The sequence below is a fragment of the Pterocles gutturalis genome, unplaced genomic scaffold, assembly GCF_000699245.1.
Source record: "Pterocles gutturalis isolate BGI_N339 unplaced genomic scaffold, ASM69924v1 scaffold28943, whole genome shotgun sequence".
In the NCBI taxonomy this organism is placed as follows: domain Eukaryota; kingdom Metazoa; phylum Chordata; class Aves; order Pterocliformes; family Pteroclidae; genus Pterocles; species Pterocles gutturalis.
Genome location: NW_010121392.1, coordinates 1 through 20,744, shown reverse-complemented (window position 1 = coordinate 20,744; position 20,744 = coordinate 1). Strand labels below are relative to the sequence as shown.

General features: G+C 38.6%; 1 protein-coding gene across 1 annotated transcript in view; it reads right to left on the bottom strand.

Annotated features, from left to right (window-relative positions):
• The window catches only part of LOC104464502 (signal peptide, CUB and EGF-like domain-containing protein 1), a gene marked incomplete at both ends in the record, with an annotated part of 72,456 nt that extends 56,736 nt beyond the window's left edge, over positions 1–15,720 (bottom strand). The window contains one exon of the mRNA XM_010077228.1: positions 15,592–15,720. Within this exon, the coding sequence (XP_010075530.1) occupies positions 15,592–15,720 (129 nt within the window). The remainder of the gene's footprint in view (positions 1–15,591) is intronic.
• Positions 15,721–20,744: the final 5,024 nt, after the last annotated feature.

Here is a 20,744-nt window from a genome sequence, read left to right as displayed (position 1 = left end):
AAATATTTTCTCTGATTTCTCTTGACAGAGATATCTGAAAGATATTCAAGATCTTACAGTAAGCATTAATTTCTGTTTTATATGGAATGGCAATACTAGTTTACCACTCAACCTAGTTGTGCTGTGTTACACAGTACATGCTGGAACGGTTGGTTGGTTTGTTTTGACTACCTGGTTTTAAGAAAACAGCCTTTGAAAACAGTTGGACACCTGTACACCAGCTAAGCAGCAGCTGCCCATTAGTACACATAATGGTACTAATTACGTGTACTAATTAGTGCTGTGCAGCTCAAAAGATGAACACCATCAGCCACGTGCGTCTCTTACAAAGAGACATCAGCATTGCCTTGATCAGTAAGAGTGCCGGGAATTACCAATGAAAGGCAACAGAGGTCAAAAAACCTGGCTTCAGGAATTTCATAACTATGTAAAGAAAGGATGAATTTAATATGCTTGGAGCTGGCATGGCAGTGTAAAGCCAAAACAAACAAACAACGAACCGAAAATAAATCAGAATAAACAACTGCCTCATCCTCACTTTCCCCGTGAAATTCACCAGAGCTGTATATTCTTTTCATCAGCACCTGGGAACACATAAAATGGATTTCTGTAACACCTATATAACTGTGGGAATTTTGTCCTAAATCAAAGTAAGAGTCACGGTATTCTGTTATCAGCATCCAGTATATGAAGTTGATGCATCTACTCACTTTGCAGTTGCATCAGATAGGTTAAATACACATACAAGAGAGAAAACCTTGTGTTTCACGCACAAGTTAATCTGTAAATGACAGGAATCAGGCAGAGCCTTCTATGGGCATCATATTCCACTAAAAGCTTTTGTACCTTTTACTCTAAGATAACTGATGTGGTTGTGCAGAATCTTAAGTCAGAAGGAAAAGTATTTACATGTTAAGGCAAATGGACTGACCATCCACTGACAAATTCTGCAACTTGAGGTCCCTGAAGACCCTCACAGAGATGTAGCCTGTGTGAAATTACGAAGTGGACACTTGTTGGAACCCTTTTATTTGGAGCTCAGTTTCCCAGAGTTCTTCTTTGAGTTCTGATTGAAAATTCAAACACTCAAAGCAAAACTTAGCCCATACCTAGGATATTCAAGTAATTTCAGAGAACAAGAATGAATTTTGACATTCTTTCAATGTACAATCATTAACAGGCTGAGCCTCTGTGGTCCCTTCAGAGCCTAATCAATACCGAATTTATAGTTAGGAGGAGTTCTTCCAGTTATTTTTAAAATGAGTAAAATCCAGTCTCTTAGGCCTTCCTAAGATGTTTCCAAGCTTTTCATAAGTACTGAGTAACACTCAGTGGCATATAGACAGTCTCTGGCCTATTAAAGAAAACGCTACACTTGCACGCAGTGGATATCATAACTCACATATGGGGTATACACAAAAGTTTTGATGCACTGGCACTGGGGTGCTTAACCTCTTATATAACCAAGCCCTAAATGATTCCTAAGTCCCACAACAAGGCTGGCTCCTTGTCCTGTAAGTGCAGCTCCAAGCCTGTCCCTACAAACCACTAGTGGGATCCAGAACCTATTCTTCACTGTCATATTAGTAATTTCTATTGTGCCTCTGATTCATTTCAGAAGCAGTTTCTTAGTTATGCTTTCAAAATAAACAACAGAAATTATTAAATAAAGGAAGTTTCTCAACTTTTTCAAAGGAAATAATTCAAGCTCCCCAGTGGAGTCTGAATATACGAATGTATATACTTATCATATTGAATTGCAAACACTATTTTTCAGAAGGTAATTCTGAAATATTGCTACTCTTTATTTGCTAATAAGTATCTGAAAAATATGACTCTGGTACTTTAATATAACAGTGTAAGTTATCAGTAGTGGAAAACTTTTCAGCCTGTACTGGTCACAACAGAAATACACTAGGAATACTTGCAAAAAATCACTTTAGGGTTTTTTTTGTTGATTCAGGTACACAAAAATAGATGGCCTCACTTTCAAGTTGCTTGTATAGTTGTAAACACATTACATTGGAGGAATTATGTAGGAGAAAAAAGCCTTGTAGAAGAATGTAGCTCTTTCCTGTTCAGGCTTATTTTGTAAAAAAGAATTATAAAAAAATTCACCTATGTGCCTTCTCTGTTTAGTATGTTGTGTGATACAATACCTAATACAAGAAAAAAAGCATGAAAAACTTTATGGTGTACCCTACAATTCAAGAAAAATACACCTTTTCCCCCATGAAGAACTATACAATTTTATATTGATAATTTTCAAAGTAAAGCCAACTTTCAAGGTCTTGTAGCAGAAATCTTGTCCTCTCAGTGCAGCTCTTCTTAGGTGAGGAAAAAAGCCCCATGAAAGTATGCTCACTAACAACATAGGACCTACAGTACACTCTGGATGCCTGACTCTTGTTCAGGAGTGTCTGTAACACTGCCGTCTAAATAAATTCAGCAAATACATCTTTCCATTCTTTTGAACTCTTCAGTTCTACTTCCATTCTGTTTTAACTAAGGTATGACTGCTCTGCTGAAGAGGCTGCACTATCGCCTAATAGTCATTGCTGTTAGCAACTTTCTCTTCAGTTAGAATTTTCTTTTCTCAAGATGGAGGGAAAAGCTCTGCCCTGACTCTTATTTCTGCTCCTGTCCTACAGCACAATACTATATGTCCACTCCAGTCTTATTTATTTAATAAAGTATATTTCAATTGTTTCCAAACATTTCTTTCCATATTCCATAAGGCCTCTAAATAATAAATTTTGCTTTATTCCTAAACCTTCCAAATTCTCTAAACAATCATTTGTGTAAAAGTCATTGTACGTCCAGTGACTTTTTAATTCATGTTTTAATTAATGAGTAATTATTATTATTTTTATTTAGATGTTAGCTACAGTCATCACAAAGTCGTATTAAAATATGCTACTATCAACTAGTCTATGTTCCTTCCTGCCCCTCTTTTATGCAAAACTACATCTTGTTCTCTGATACAATTCCAGTAAGGAATGTGCACCTAGGGAATATTTTGAGATATTTGAGAAGAATCTGGATTGAAGTCTGCAGAAGGTAATGGAAGCAGTAAAAATAATCCTCTATATTGGTTCTGTAGTCTGATTCAAACTTTTAAGTTTGCACATTGTACACTGAAGTCAAAAGGGTAACACCAAATTCATTGAAAGTATTAGACAGCAAAAGCAGGCCACTACAGAAAGCTGAGACCCTGGAATCTAGTTGACAAGGAAATTCACTACCAACCTTTCATCTGGTACTCATTTGTACTGGAAAAAAAGTTTTGTTTCATTTTCTAATACTGTAAGCAACTATGCAGCAGCTATTCTTTTCCATGGCTATTTCTTGACTGTATAAATCATACTGTTTATCATAAATCAACACTGCCAAGAACTGATTGCATTCTAAGCATAGTATAATGACAGTGACTATATTTGAAATCAGAGACGTCACTGCTCCTTACTTTGATGTCTTTTTGTAATCCCTATGAACTCAGTGTTTTAATTGGATCTATGTAATTTCTAGGATTGACAAAGACACCCTTCCAGGAGGGAAGGCTTGAATGTCACACACATCTGACTGGTAAACACACCCATTAGAGGCTGAAATCATACAGCCTCAGGTGAATACACTTTCTCCCTTGCTTTAAGTGAGAGCTAAACACAATGTGGGTCCCAAAGCTTTGTTTAATTTTAAAATATTTTATAGTTTTTCTCTTAAGGTATACATCAATATAGGCCATATTGGCTTAGAAATTTGCTATTATGAGAAAGTTAAGATGAATTAACAGAAGATACAAAAGTAATACAAACAAGATAAAGCAGTAAGGATGCAGAATAAATAATGCAGAATAAAACTGACTTTGCCTGAACTAAGACGCATCCATCTACAGCCATATCAGACCAAATAAGAGCATCTATACGGGATTTAACTGATTTAACTTATCCATATTAACTGCACACTCTAAACTGATTATTCTTTACTTTCTTGAGTGTTCCATGTAGAGAAATCTTTACTGTGATTGATTACCTCCTTCAGGGAGTAAGTATTAAAAAAAAAAAAAAAAGACTCAGACAACAAGAAGACTTGCAGAAACAAGAGACTGAGATTGATGCTGCTGTCACATAGCTCCCAGTTTCTTAATTTATTATGACACTCTGAGAATCTAACTTCATAGTTGACAGCAACCAAGATTTATTTCACACTGTTGATTATTTCCCCATGCCTAACAAAAAACCTTGGGCCTATGCTGATTTATACTCTCACTTGTTTTGGTACTTCTCAGATCACATTGGCTTAAGAAAGCAAACATATGGCAAACTAACATGTAAAGAAAGTTATATCTCATTTGAACTCAAAAGATTAATGGGGGGTGACCAAACATTAGAGTACTTTTGAAGGGGGAAACTTTCAGATACAGAAATAGAAAAAGCAGGATAAGAAAAGCAGTGTGTTCAGATTCTAGCTTCAGAGAGGGCTGGATACTGGATGCCCTTCCATCAACCACAATGAGAATTCCACATTTTTATTGTATTTCCATAGTGAACATGGATGTATTTTCAAAATTAGTCTCCAATTTTGGGCTCCAGACTTCTGAGAGCAACAATCTTGTTTTCAAAGGTGTTGACTAACTTGAAGTCCATGCTACTGCACCTGTGAAAAAACAGGGAGCAGTTCATCTGAGCTACAGTAAATATATACTTCAGGATGAGGGCAGTCACACATACAAATACCTGTTCCTCTCTAATGACTCCAAGGTGAGTACAGGTAGATGGCTTGTATGCAGACATTTACATTCCATCAGCTGAAGCACAGTTTAGGACACTTAAAGTAAGTGATTCTTAACTAGAGGGCTTCATAAGCTTTATAGAAATGTAGGGCTTGACTTCCTGGTTGTTAAATGTTTTTCAAATTTGAATGCAAACACCATGATTATGATTCTCATCTGTCCATCACGGAAGCTGCTGTGAAGACAGAAGGCTGCAATGGTCAGTCTTCCAGAGTCTGGAAATTTCTACAGTTACCAGGTACCATAAAACTAAATCTGAGGTTTAGAAGAGGAAGATCGTCAGAACTAACACACTATAATCCCATCTTGAAAGAGAGATTTAATTTATTTCTACAATTTTCTGCTACCACTTGCACCATCTCTCACAAGATGTAGGCAATGAAGTAACAAAAGTAAACACATATCTACAGAAGTTGTATGTAAACAATGAATTCAGAACTGTCTATAGAATATTTACTTATCATCCTAGCTATTCATATTTGCTCAGCACCTCGTAATCCGTTAGTGCAAGGCATTGTGGAACACTAGTACATGTTATAAAATCTGATGTGTGCCACCTTACCAAAAAGACTGGATAGTTTAAATTGCTGTGACGAATCACAGCTGTTATCATTCATCTAATGTACAGGCCAAGACAGACTGATAAAAGATCTGAAAACAGTATTACAGTAAAAATCAGTTTGCTAAAGAAACATATCAGAAAGTAACTGTCTTTTATCATTCAGGCTTGCACCTGAAAACCAAAGAACTGTAAAAAATGCACTCGAGCTTTTCATCCTGAAAGAATGCATTTGTCACTAAAATTCAGGTAGCTGTGCAATTTGTAGCATCGGTTTTTGTGTATGCAACCACTGCAGCTTGTCTGGGGGAGGCTGAGTAATTTAATACCTCTGTGCCCCCATTTGCAGGGGTCCCACAATCCCAAGGTTCTTACTATGCTCTAAGGACCCAATCACTGCCAGTCATCATTTGCAGAAATACAGAACACATAAAGGTTTAAAACATACAGATACAGACACATCTATAGTTAAAATTTGCATTTCAACACTTCTCATCCTGTCTGTAAATATGTGTTATATAGGGCCCCATCCCCATCTTGTGCCGGGGCCCCTAACATTTAGAACAGATCCCTGCTATTCAACCACTGAGCCCTGATTTGGGAGTCTGGCCTCCTTCTCTTAAGACATAAACCAACTGCCAAGTCCTGAAGTTCTGCTCAAGCAAAACTCTCACTGCAATCACTGGAAATGCGTAACAGCTTCAAGATTTAGATTAATAACTTTCTCTACAAAAGCACCATAATTTTACACATTTTAATAAAAATGAAGAGTTATGAAAAGAAGGATATTGGGCTTATTCAGCCCTCCTCTGTCTGCCAAGGAGCTTAAGTTTAGCAACCATGAAAATCTGGAACAGAGTTTATAACTGATAATATTGTCAGAGGCCCTGCTGCTGTACTAGAGGAGGACAATACTTAGGTGTCAGCTCACCTAACAGTCTCCTGGAATAAAGAAAGAAGGGCAAGGAAAACTAAGACAGCCAAGAAAATGGACCATTTTTCAGCTTCTCTTTAAAATATCTAGTTTTATGAAACTAAAAACAACTTTCCAATTGCTGTTTAGTTTTATATTAAAAATACTCACATTAAAAAAAAAAATCTATTTGAACTGTTGGGAAACATAAAGAAAAATAAACATCAGTAATAGAAGCACTCATTTGGAGTTCAAGCAAGCAACACATTGTGCACAGCTGTCTGGAGAAGAAAAAAAATAAAGCTAAATTAAAGGGAAGACATTGGTCTCTTTAATCATACCAGTGATTATGCAATCCTAAATAAGTTATGTACCATTTCTTGACATTTTACATCTGGGAGCTTTAGAAATTATTTCTCATACACTTGCAACTCCTCTCCCACTTCATGTTGGAGAGGCAGATTAGGCCATAATCCCCCATCCTAGTGTATGCATTCAGACAAACAGAAGGGTAGGAATAGGTAGATTTTTGGGTTCTAATTGCTTTGGGCTTGTTTTGAAATAAAAACAGAGTACTGGAACATTCACTGAAAAAGGATGAATGATATGGCGTGAAAAGCACTGAAAAGACATGGACCTGTTGGAGCAAGACCAGAGGAGAGCCACGAAAATGATCAGAGGGTTGGAGCACCTCTCATATGAGGACAGGCTGAGAGGGTTGCGGCTGTTCAGCCTGGAGAAGAGAAGGCTTCAGGGAGACCTTATAGCAGCCTTCCAGTGCTTAAAGGGGGCATACGGGAGGGATGGGGAGGCACTCTTTGTCAGGGAGTGTAGTGACAGGATGAGGGGTAACAGTTTTAAACTGAAAGAGAGTAGATTTAGATTAGACATTAGGAAGAAATTCTTTACAGTGAGGGTGGTGAGGCACTGAATCAGGTTGCGCAGAGAAGTTGTGGATGCCCCATCCCTGGAGATGTTCAAGGCCAGGCTGGATGAGGCTTTGAGCAACCTGGGCTAGTGGTAGGGTGGTTGCAACTAGATGATCTTTAAGGTCCCTTCCAACTCAAATCAATCTACGATTCTATGATATACATACACGTGTGTATACACTAATGTTCTTTTTGTCATCTGTGTCAGATTGCAGATTACTACTATCCAGTCAGGAATTAAGCCTACATGCCAGGGTTAAAACCTCTCCTCTCTTAAAACAAGCCAAGAGATTTTAAAGGAGCACTGCAAGACACGGACCTGCATTTAGGTCCTAACCTCAGAACTTAGAAGAAATTGTGTGATTACAAATGTGAACCTAATTTTTATACTAATTTGGGATCCCAAGGCCCATTTTATAACAGGCAGATGTTACTTTGAGGCTTGTGACCATCTGCTCCTGGTTTGTCTCAGAAGTTTCTCCTTTAGCTGCAGGCTCCCAAATGCCTTGCTGCGATTGTCACTCTGCTCCACCTACCAGAGCTGGCAGACTAGAACCACTCCTGGAGCAGGTTCACTTGCTCCAGGGAAAATGACACCTCTCCTTTCCCACAGGGGTTTCCACGTGACTTAGTCACTTTGTCAAGAAATGCAAAACAGCATCTGAGAACAGAGAAATAAAACAGTAATGTCCATTTTTTCAGGCTAGAAAATCAGGCCTTCTGCCCAAAGCACATCTTCAAGATTGTGGACATAACCAGGACTTTGTTATTCAATTTTTTGCTACTGAATTCACAGCTGACACGGCTGGTGTTTTTGTCTACCATACTGAACACTCAGCTCTTGCAGAGAGCTGCATGGAATCTATAATGCATGTGAGTAATTGCATTTCTGGCTTGATTTATAATCAGATTCACTCTGCTTCCCAGGTCTCTTCTCAAGCAGATAAAGTACTAACTGCTGATGAACCATAAACTATACTGGATCACCAAAACCTACTTCTGTAGTTATTTTCAGGAGGTCTAACATACAAGAAAATTAATTGAGATATCATATTATAGATGTCCAAATTTAGTAATTGTTATTTTTCTGTAAGAGAAACTGAAGTTACACATAATATTCGAAATAAGCGTGTGTAAGGAGGGATTCAGAAGGGTAAGGATTCTATTCTTGGCTATGCTGCAGACATCCAGACATCCTGTGTTAAGACTGAGAAGTAACTTCATCTGGTTGCCCTAATTCCTCATCTATAAAAAAATGAAAATTATACTTCCTTTCCTTACAGGATTTTCTGAGGACAGACCTATCAGGATTTACAAGGTGCCCATGTATGTTCCTATATCACAGCAATTAATACTACAAATACACTACATATTATTAATACTACTACAAACTATAAATAAAATAAATATGTCCCTGAATATATTATATTTTTTTGTCCATGCTCCTTCATATCTTTTTTGATGGTTTCTAACAAGAGTTTACAACCTTCTTGAGCACACTTACTAATCAGAGAGATTATAAAGGGCAGAGGACTTAATGAAAACTATGTCAATCTTTAGAAGAAAGAAGAGTTATGAAAGTGCAACCTGGAAGCAAGAAGTGTTTTTGCAAAAAAGCAATGTTTACTCCTCATTAAAAAGGGACTATCACAAATGAGAGCTAAGAAGAAGAAAAAAAAAAAAGCCACACAAAACAGAGAGAGATAAGTAGCACTTCATAGCTATTTATATTTATATCTGAATAGATAAGCAAAATAAAATGATCACTCCCATGCAATTCCATCCTTTAACCTGAAATATTTTTCACAACCAGATTAGGTTTGACAAACAGAAAACACTGAGTTGTGTCAATTTTTTAGGAAATATTCCCTAGCTATCTGTACACAAAACTCTGCCTCCAGGAAAAAAGGATAGAAGAGCAGAATGTGGAGGAGATATTACACAGTTTTCTCAAGTAAGAACCAATGACAGTCAGCTTTTGTTGCTACATCTTTTTCTTGCATGCTCTTCTTTCTCCATTTTTTCAGATTCTGATCAGAGAGAGGCGAATTCCAGAAGACTTGGAACAGCTGGAGTATCAGCTGATATGCGAGCCCTGCGGCAAGGAAATTTTGCAAAGCAATAATCTCCACTTTCTGATCTAAATAGGTATAGCACTCTCTTCCACTTTCTATCTTCAGATGCTGAAAAAATTTGTAAGACTTAGTCAGGAATATCAGCAAGAACTGCTTTCACAAGGTTTCTAGCAAGCTTTTCCTGGATAAATCCCAAGGTTTAGTAATCCATGATAAGCTTCAGAACTCTTGTGTCTGGTGATGCTTCAGACCAACACAGCACATAACGCTCTCCCAGGAAGCTTACATTTTTATGCAGTAGGAGAGAGATTAATGCAAGATAATGGTACTCCACATGTGAGTCCTTCAGAAGAAGGGAAAATAATTCAATGCTCTTCCTGAATTTCCCAAGTGGAATAACCAAATACTATTGCACTACCTCATTTACTTCAGCAGGGATATAAAAACAAAACAGTAAAATCTAATTCCTCACAGCAGTCTTTTTTGGGATTTGATGACTACTGAGTATTTTTTTTCATTTTCTCTGGAAGAAAACTATACCTTTTATTTCATTCTTCTGGCATTAGCCACGTAAGATTTCATGATCTTTATGGGTCCCTTCCAACTTGAGATATTCGATGATTCATTCAGTGAGTTCATTCTCACTGCTCTCTTTTGGCTTAATCCAAGTGCAATGCCCTTGACTGGTTTGTGTGGTGGGTTTTTTGGTAGCAGGGGAGGTGCTACAGTCATGACGCCTGTAAGTAACTGCTAAAGTTCCCCCAGCTCCAAGTCTGTTCTAGTAGCATGGGAGGGGACTACTTGAGATGGCCCCTGTGAGAAACTGCTGGAAGTTTCCCCAGCTCCAAGCCAGACCTGCCTCTGGCCGAGGCTGAGCCAGTCAGTGCCTCTGCGAATTACATATTTAAGAAGGAGCACAGCGCATGGAGTGGCAGTGCAGGCCTGGGCAGGGCCCGTCCCAGATAGTCCATCCAGCTGCTGCCTTCTGCCTGCCCAGCCTCCACCATGGCCCAGCCGACCCAGCGCAGCCCCTGTCCAAGAGCTGGGAGTTTCTCAGGAGCCAGCAAAGAACCTGTGTTAGAGAGAGGAGTGGGGTGTGAGAGAAACACGAAGGTCAGTGAAGGGAAAGGAGAGGGAGGAGGTGCTGGAGCAGAGATTCCCCTGCAGCCCGTGGTGAGGATCATGGTGACACACATTGTCCCCATGCAGCCCAGAGAACCTGGTAGCTCATGGAGATTTAATGGTGGAGCAGATCCCACCCTGCAGCCTGTGGAGGACCCCACACTGGAGGAGGTGGCTGTGCATGAAGGAGGCCGTGACTCTATGGAAGGGACCCATGCCAGAGCAGTTAATGGAGAACTGCAGCCCCTGGAAAGGACTCACATTGGAGCAGTTTGTGAAGGACTTTCCCTTCCCTGGGGAAGGTTGGGGCAGAGGTGCCTTTTTAAGATGTAGTTCTCTTTCTCATTATCTTTGTTAACAATTAAGACCTAAATAAAATTAAATTGTTTTTGTGTTTTCCCCAAGTTGAGTCCGTTTCTTGCCCGTGACCATTAAGTGGTGAGTGAGCCCTCCCTGTCCTTGCCCCAGCACATGAGGGTTTTACCTTTTGTTCTTTCGATTCTCCTCCCCATCAACCCAGAAAGGAGGAGAGAGCAAGAGGCTGCGTGGTGCTTAGTTGACCAGTGGCCTTACACCATGACAGCCCTAAGCTGAACAGTACTGCACCAGCTGAAGCCTTACCACTACTGATAGAGCAGAGACTTTCTTTGCATGTGAACATTCCTACCCTAATAGCTTGAAACTAAACTAAAAAACCCAGGAAATTCTATCTTACCCTCCTGGAGAAATTCTGGAGATGCCATAGTGGCAGCTATGCCAAGCTCCCCTGAAATTCTCACTGAAAAGAAAGACAAATTCTCAAGCTTTGTCTATGGCATCCCCATCTATCACATTTCTCAGTTTGTACAACATCCAGGCTTACAACACCAGGCTCAATCTACCTCCTCTCCTGTCTTACTAAAAGCCTCCAAGAGGACATGAAGACAGAGTACAAGCATGCCCAAAAGCCAAAGAAGCCTCAAATTAATAATGCACTTTGATATGTGCAAAAGTCCAGCCTTCTCACTTAATATTAAACCAAGAAATCAACAAAAAAAACCAAACCACTAGGCAAATTTGGAACAACTTTAAGTGTCATGTTGAATCCGAGAAGGGAGTATCTTTTGAATAACCAGTTTTAAAGGCCTAGGCCTTCTCCATCAATACTCTGTGGTACAGATTCACAGATTTTACCAGACATTTGAGAACAGATCCTGATTTACTGCAAATGAGATTGGTAAAATGTTTGTCACTAATAGGAAGGATGATCAGTTATGCCATAATCTCTCCTAAAGGCAAGAAAGAAGGAAAATTGATAGCATGCATCAACATGTGAAAGACACAAAAAAGGAAAAATAAATTTATCAGTAAGATCACGGAGAAAAAAAGATCAAACAGAAAAGAATATCTGGACCAGTGAGCTAATTGCTTATAAAAAAAATAGACTGGTATTTCATATATGAGAGAGGAAAACATATTTTATGACTGGTTTCAAATGAAGGATAAAGAAAACCTACTGTATGAGACTAAATATTAGTCTTGCATACACTGAGCAGAACTTAAGAGCAATTTGGAGAAAGAACTAGTGCTATTTCAAGTGATCACAGTGCTAAAATACATTATTTTTAGCCAGACAAGGATCTCATCATAGTTTGCATCCCCTATGGTGTAATTTCATGTTATATTTGAGAAATTCCTCAATAAAAATGTCAAATAGAGAGCAAGGCCAGTTCCCCTGAGGACAGTTTTGGACACTGTCCAGTAAAAATGTTAACTATGAATTCTTAACCAAACACCTCCTCTCAATAAATAAATAAATAACAAATGTCACTTGATTAGAAAGAAAGAAATAGATGTTGAAACAAGAACTCAGGTAAAAACCATTTAACCTGTCAACTGCATCTTATATAATTAGTTGTGAATACTTCAAGTTTGTTATTTATAAAGAAAACTGTAATAATCTTGCTATACTGATGTTACTAGAAAGACATCCAGTGAAGGTTTACAAAGGAATGTAAACCCTGTCAAGAAGAGGTGGCTTGAGATTTTGCACAGACTTCAGTCAAACAAGAGATGCAGAAATCCTGACATAACAGTCTTGTCCATTACGGCCTGTTTCCTAGAGATTCCTAGATAGCCTACAGGACTACCAGTAAACTATCATAGGCTCCTATCCCTAGGCCTTCTATCTAAAATCACTAAACAAAGATTTCTGGTGACGTGTATGTGATAAAATGTGGCCTGAGTCACTGAGAGAGCAATTCATCTGATCTGCTCCTGTAGATCTCACATCACATCGGCCAGATCCAGGGTGTTCTCACTAGTACAAATCTCCTATGTCTAAACAGTCAAACTGCCCCCTAAGAGTTCTTGCTACCTGGCTCTCCATGTGTTGACAAAATGGACCCCAACAGTAATGCCTGGAAGGCCAATAGATGGGGTAGAAGTAGCAATAGTGTAGTCTGATGTTGGGTCACTCCTAGCAAATCTTCTATCCAAGCACATACACACCCATGGTGCTGCATGAGAAGACAGTTGAGGCAGGTTTTCAAAATCAACCTACTGCAAATTTTATACACTCATCTACAAATTCCATGGAAATGATATAATTCTATACAAGATCCACTAAAGCCCTACTTAATGTGTATACAGATTTAATTTCAGTATGCTGATCAAATATTACATTTTCTTAGAGGAACATAACCTTAATACATAGAATATATGACACAGTACCTAACTAGCAATCTTAATTTTGACAGTTCTGTAAAGTCCTACAGAGGTTGGGGAAGGACATGTAAAATCAGCAAAAGAATGCATTGAAAGGTGAAAAACATTGTCATTTACCTTGAGAAGAGTTCTTTGTCTCCTCATAATCCATGAAAAACAAGTGGTTTCTCAAAAATGCCTAATTTCCTCATGGGAAAAAAAATAATCTTTGGACCAAGTTTTATATACTGGGAAAATTTTCCAAAAGGTTCTAAAATCCTAATTCAGACACGTGCAAATACAAGGCTTGGTTTTTATTTGAGACCTCACTGTGTCCTCTTAAAAACAGACAACTCCATTGACACATTCATGTATCAGCTAGGGACCAAATGATGACAGAAAGATTAAGTTTTCTCTTTTCTAGCAATGGTATCCCAAATTGAGTTAGCACACAACAGGCAGTCACAGCAAGATTTGCATGGCCACTATCAGGATTAAAAACTTCAGTCTGAGACCTTACAACCAGACACTTTTGTCCTCAGTAAACTCACTCGAATTTTAAAGGGAGAAAGAGGAATGTCCCTTGATTACCTTTTCAGTGCTTCTAAGTAAAAGCAGTAATTTTACTGAGACATATCACAGACCATTCATTAGTTGCAAATATTCCATCTGTGTTTGAGGAACAGAAACCTCCCCACTCCATGGTCTCCAAATTAGAAAGGCAGCTGTGACCTCGTTTAGTGTCCTAAAGTTGCACACGGGGAGAATTGGAGCCCTTTGCTATTATTCCCACTCATCTGTTCACTGAACTTCTTCTAGAAGCAACATTTTCAGGTAACACAAAAAGTCAGCTCAGAGTAGACCATGAATATGGGCAGACACCAGTTCTGAAAACCTGAAAGATCTCTTGGCAAGCTTTGGATCAATACTTTCAACTGCAGCCACTTGTTAAGCACAATGGTTTCTATTATTGTAGGCCTTTTTTTTACCCCAAAACCCCCCAGTGTCTGAATAGAAATGAATGGAATTTACAAATTTGGCTATCTCCGTAGATCCTGCCTGTATGTTTCATGACCAGAGAGCAACAACACAGATAGCAGGGACCCAAATAAATCTCACAGGTCTCCTGAAGATTACAATGTATGTGCACAGCTATTTGAATTCCAAATAGTTGAACTATTTGATTATGTTTGTGTCCTGTTTTATTAAGAGATATTTATGAATATTAGTATAGAGTTTTTCTTTCTTTTTTAAATTAATGTCTGGCTGCTCTTTGTATAAGAAATACCTCTTGCACTTTAATCATTTGACCACCTCAGGCTGAAGCAAAAAAATCTGTGTAGTCTGTTTTATAACAAATGAAATTTGGAAGTCTGAGTCAAAAGCCTGTCAATGGTCAGGATATATAATCCATCTGAACAAATATTATTCAGTTTGAAAATGAACCCAGCAGGAAATATGTCTACAGAAAGGACAACCAAATCCTTGCTCAGAAATTCTAGTTGTTCCATAGATTCAGTGAGAGCAGACTTATGTTACTGGACTTCATTATTTCTATTTCACTACCTGATTTCTTGACTTTTATTGGAAAGAATCTCAGTTTTTACCAAACTAAAGGTGCTGTGTAACACAGAAAAAATACCCCTTTTCCACACCACTTTATAAACAACACCTTGAAATGAATTTGGGACTGTACCAAACAATGGACATTGCATTTATATTTTGTCTATTGAGAAAGGTAGTCCCTAGGCACTAGGATTTAGCTAAAATGACTACCAAGGGAGCAGGCAGGGGAAACTGGGTATAGCAGTCGAAGTTCATTTCCAGATAATTGGTGTGAAGAAATTTCAAAACAAAACATATACTTTTTTAGCTTATAGGATAAACCCAACCTATTTAAACCAGAGCCATGGACATGAATCAAAAAACCAGGTGCCAAAATCCTCAGACTGCTGAAGCAATTAAGATCCTGCTCTGAACATGGCTTTGTACAGTTAGTCCTCTTTGTAAATGGCTATTACTGATAACTGTTTCTTCCACCCTGTTTTATTGTCCAAGTGCTCCTTCATCACACTTGTACTTTTAACATTCTGTAATTTATTTTCATACAGCATATCCTAGAACTATATTACCCTAAAAAGGAAGAAAGGGGAGGGGGAGCTTTAAAGATATGACTGGAATTACAAAAGTTGGATGAAACAGACGAAACATATTTAAGTGGATGGGACAAATTACTTTCCTTAAAAAAGAAGCCCAAACATCCAGCACAGGGTTTAGAGGTCAAGGGTTTTTTAAGCAATGTTAAAGATGGGGAAACTGATGTTAGGATTAAGAGTGACAACTTTAAGGGTCTTGTCTAAACCACACTGCAGTCAATGGGCAGGTTTGAATTTATTCATTGTAATCTGGATCAAGTCTTTACGGAAAACATACTAGATGACAAAATGCAGCGAGCAGATCACACCTTCTTACCACATCCATGAAATGAAACTTTCTTGCCAGTATTCACTACTTACCAAGACAGTTGTGGCCGTCGTGGGCTAACATGAACCCATCATAGCACGTACACCTGTAGTTGCCTGGAATGTTGATACACTCATGGACACAACCCCCATTGTAGAAGTCGTTCTCACACTCATCAATATCTAAAACACAATAGGAGGAAAAAGAAGCTTTTGTAAAAAGAGAATACTAAGATTTCATCCAACAGATGGCTCAGGCAATTACTGACTAAATATATCAGGGGCATATATGACGGAAAAACAGCAAGCCAATGTATAGAACACTTCTCTAAATAATTGCAGTATCACCAGAGTAAACAATTATATGTTGTCAAAAAATAAAAAGAAACACTGGATTTTGGTATATTTTTTATATTTACAATGTACTTTTGGGTTTTGTCTTTAAAATAATCAAGTAGAAAATGAGTTAAACCTTTGACTCTGTAGTAACAAACTACCTGAAACATGCTATTGATATGGCATAAGACAAGAGAAAAGTATACCTTAACAAAAAATTGCCTTCTCAGAACAAGGAAGATCTGGTATATTCCTGACAATACATAAGGCTGTAGTTCTATACAATAAACATTGAAAAACACCATTTCTAAAATAGCTGTCACAGTCCACTCAGCTCTATGAAGTTACTATTGATAACTTGGTACAGTTTTGTCTGTTTCTTCCCCTTCCCCAAAATATAAGCCCTATTGTAATTTTCTGTATTAATCCACATAGGGCAACAACAACAATGACAGAAAGACCAACATTCTATACTTAGAAGGTATGCTAGAATTATTTTTAATTTTTTATTGTACACTGGCCTGTATCTGAAAGAATACCATGAATTATAAGAGAGATGCATTCTGCTTCAGCTACAAACAATCCTTTTACAATCTTCCCTTCCTCAAACAAAAATCACTTCTTCACTCATTCTAGAAAGCGTGAACTTTCTTCTTTTTACAGATTGTATCTTGGCTTCTACATGGAACATTAGCATCAGAGTCACTGCTGTGAATCATTTAGTGGTGCATATCAACCAAATGAAAATACACAAATAATTATAGACAGCCTCATAGTTTAATAATTATCAGCACTAAATCTGTGGTGCACTAGATGAAAAACCCCAGCTACTGTCCCTAATTCAGACAATGCACGATAAATGGATAAAGTAATATTTTTAGAAAATCACCTGTTAGTATATCACAGAATCACAGAATCACAGAATGTTAGAGATTGGAAGGGACCTCGAAAGATCATCTAGTCCAATCCCCTATCCTGTCTGTGCATCTCAAACATGTCTTCCATTGAAGAGGTGGTTGAAATATTTTTGTGCTAGGTTCACGTTCACGCAGTCTTTTTTTTTTTTTTTTCCCCCCCCCCCCACTTTTAACAGTACTCTAGAAAAGCTTTACTACCTGGTATCATACCCAGCCACAATCTCAAAACAGCAGCATAGTTTGGTAAAAAACAGATTCTTCTGAAAAGCCAGCTCAGGGTCAGTCACCCAATGCTTTCAGCATTTTTGGCCCATAGATTGAGTCTGGCTAGCTTCGTCCCTCCTTGCACAATCCTCTGAGAAGTCTGATCTTTCAGAGCAGAGACAGGCCCCTCCCAGGTTTTTTTGCAAGCCTTCCCCCTAAGGTCTGCCCCTCTGAGAAACCCACCTTAAACTCAGAATAGCCCGGGTCTCCATCCACTTCCCACAAACAGCCCTGAAGCCTCCCTTCTACAGTTTCCTCAGTAGCTTGAAATGGGAATTACAAATTTGACTTTATCTGCAAACCCGCTTAGACTTTTTGTAACTCAGCATTCAGCACCACAAAAATGCTGGAAATAAGAAGCTGGAGAAAGGATCTTCCTAACCAAAATACGACCTGCTGCTTAAAGGTAAACTTCCCAGTCTTTTAACCACTGCTCTGCTTCAGAAAGTTCCCATCCTTTACCATTTCCATCCATTAGTTGCACAAGTGCTGAGTCAGCACAGCCTGTGGATGCTCTACCTTCTGGAGTCCAGTATGACAACAAAAAGATATGTCTGTGATTTTTCCTGAAAACAATAACCAGCAAGTCAATTACTGCATACTGGGCTCATTCCAAAGACACCTGCAGCATGGCAGTGCAAAGTCCCCGAGATTACAGCCCAGTGTGCCTGGGTGCACATTGCCAAAGCATTCCAGTGAGGTTTCCTTCAGCAGATATTTGCAGCTTCCATAACCATTCATTAATATTTTGAGAAACTTCCTATCATTCTCAGGCTACAGGGACAAAAATAGAACTCTACGGTAATGCCAAGTTTTAACCAAAAAGCACGTAACATAATTTTGATGTCAGGCACGTTGGGCATTCCTTCAGGACACTCAGGACAAATGTTAACTTCATTTTAAGATTTGTTCTTAACATATATCCAGCACTGAGTTTCTTCAAAAGAGGGAATTCAGAAGCAAGTGTTATCAGTTTCTATGTTACTCAGCATCAGTCTGCCAAGGGCTGATCAATTAATTCCTTTTTTTTCAAACAGTGAATCAAATAGGATTATTTGTTTAAATAAGTGATGGGAAAGTCTTCAAAAGGGACAAAAATCAAAGAAACATGAAGCCTTCTGAATGCCTACCCTTGATATAATACTTACCTCGAAAAAGCTGTACTGTGATTAGTAATACAAGGTGCTGATGTAATACAAATACTTAAGTTCCAGAAAGGGTAATCTAACAGATACATAAACCAGAAAAATAACAAAAGAAACAGATTCTTTTAATCTCTCTCTCAAGGAGTTCCAGTTATGTTAAATTTTGCAAAAGGATTAGAAGATTACCTCTCCCTTTTGTACTCCAAGAGCTGCACAAAACTAGGTGTGGAGCCAAACATTCTACCTATTTTTAAGAGCCATGTTGTGGGTTTTTTGGTGTTTCCTTCCCCTCCAAAAACCCATTGCTATTTAAGAGCCTTCACCTGGCAGGCTGACTGGAATTTCTATCTCCAGTACTGCTAGTAAAACACCAGGGGGATAAGACTGACAAATTTAACAAGGTATTTTTAAAACAAAAACAAACAAAAGAACCCACCAAAAGCATGCACAAAGCCTGCAAAGTCCAAATGTTGAACTTTCTTCAAGCTCCAGCTGCATCAAGAGAATAGCAGCCAATGTGCCTGTAAACAAATTGAACATTACCCCATCTTCCTATATACCTGGAGGAGGACTTTCTTTAAAGAATGCCTCAGTGAAAGTGCTGAACAACTATAATTTACAGGCAGAATATTACATCTGACATGGCAGGATATGGCTTCCTTAGTAAGCTTAATATAGCGGTAAAAGCAGTAAGAGTACATTCAACCACATAAAACTTGCAGGCTTGCTCTTAATTTTATCTGTTGTAAAACTCAGAATTTGCAAAGGTCAGCTAAGTTCATTTCCTTTTGGTTAGGTCATATCCTATTATTCTTTTTTTTCCTGTAATTGGTAGAATTAGGTGTTAATCAAACTCTTGGCTTCAAACACCTCTAGCTCAGAAAGTTAACTCTTCTCACTGATTTTGTAGCTTCAACTATCCTTAACTTAATATTGTCTTTCACCATGAAGGAATTACCATAACACAAAACCAAAACAAGATGAACCGAAAAATGTTGCTATCCGACCATGATATCGCTGTGCTGGATGTAGCTGCATATATTGTTGAATTAGCAAGGTCTAGTGCAATCTAGCTCTCAATGGGAAACTTAAAGTTTTATCTACACTGGCAAAATATTGATGAAGTTTTCACTCCAGTAAACTGTGGCTGTGCAAACAGGCAACACTTGGGGTGCCTAGTGAAGAAAACACCTTAGAAAAATATTGCAACTTCCTCTCTAAGAGGAATTCATTTCACATTGTATTACAATGGAAGCAATTACAGGAGCCCTGGAAAAAAATTAAATGCACCGAAATGATCAAGAAAGCATAGGGCCATTTATAATAATGGCATAGTCTGCCAAGAGCCTGCTTACTGCATTCAAGTGAGACAGCAACTCCTAATGTCAGAGATAGATGCATACAACCACATCCTCAGCTATTGGTGAGCTAGGTTTGACCATGTCTTTCTGGAAATGGTTTGAGATATCTCCAAAATCCACTGCTTGTTTCAAAAGTTTCAAAGAAAAAAATCATCAGGAAAAAAAAAAAAGATAAAAAGCAGCTTGCTTAGTTGGGTGTACTAGCAACTGTACTGGTTCAGCTATTTGCCAAGGTGAAAGAAGCTTGAAAACTACATCATAATTCCTTCTGGAAAGCAGAGGTGAATCTTCTTGTTACAGCCTGGAAATAACTCTCTTTCAGCAACCCTAGGGAACACAGCACTGCCATGCTCTGCTGTTGCCCTCCTCAATAAGCAGTGGTGTTACTTAAAGAGTACATACTGTATGAGACTGCAATTATTAAATAAGCATCCAAGAACTTTTTTAAAAAACCTAGACAAGTATCTGAGAAAATCCTAGCGGTTGTTACCAAGCCTCAGTCTTCACTGGTAAGTGCCTGAGTCACAGAAAGCAAAGGCAGTGACTGGGAGAATGAAGAACCGCCCACTGTAGGAGAAGATCAGGTTCGAGACCATCTAAAGAACCTGAAGGTGCACAAGCCCATGGGACCTGCTGAAATGCATCTGCAAGTCCCGAGGGAACTGGCAGATGAAATTGCTAAGCCACTATCCATCATATTTGAGAAGTCATGGCAGTCTGGGGAAGTCCCTGCTGACTGCAAAAGGTGAAACATAACCCACATTTTTGAAAAGGGAAAAAAGGAAGACCGGGGAATTACAGGTCAATCAGTTTCACCTCTGTGTACTGCAAGATCACAGAACAGGCACACAGAAAATGAGGTGATTGGTGAGAGCCAACATGGCTTCACCAAGGGCAAATCATGCCTGACAAATTTGGTGGCCTTCTATGACAGGGTTACAGCACTGGTGGATAAGGGAAGAACAACTGACATCAGCTACCTGGACTTGTGCAAGGTATTTGATGCTCCTTGTCGCTAAATTGGAGAGACATGGATTTGATGGATGGACCACTCAAGGGATAAGGAAGTGGCTGGATGGTCACACTCAAAGAGTTGTGGTCAATAGCTCAATGTCCAAGTGGAGACCAGTGACGAGTGGCGTTCTGTAGGAGTTGCTATTGGGACCAGTGTTGTTTAACATCTT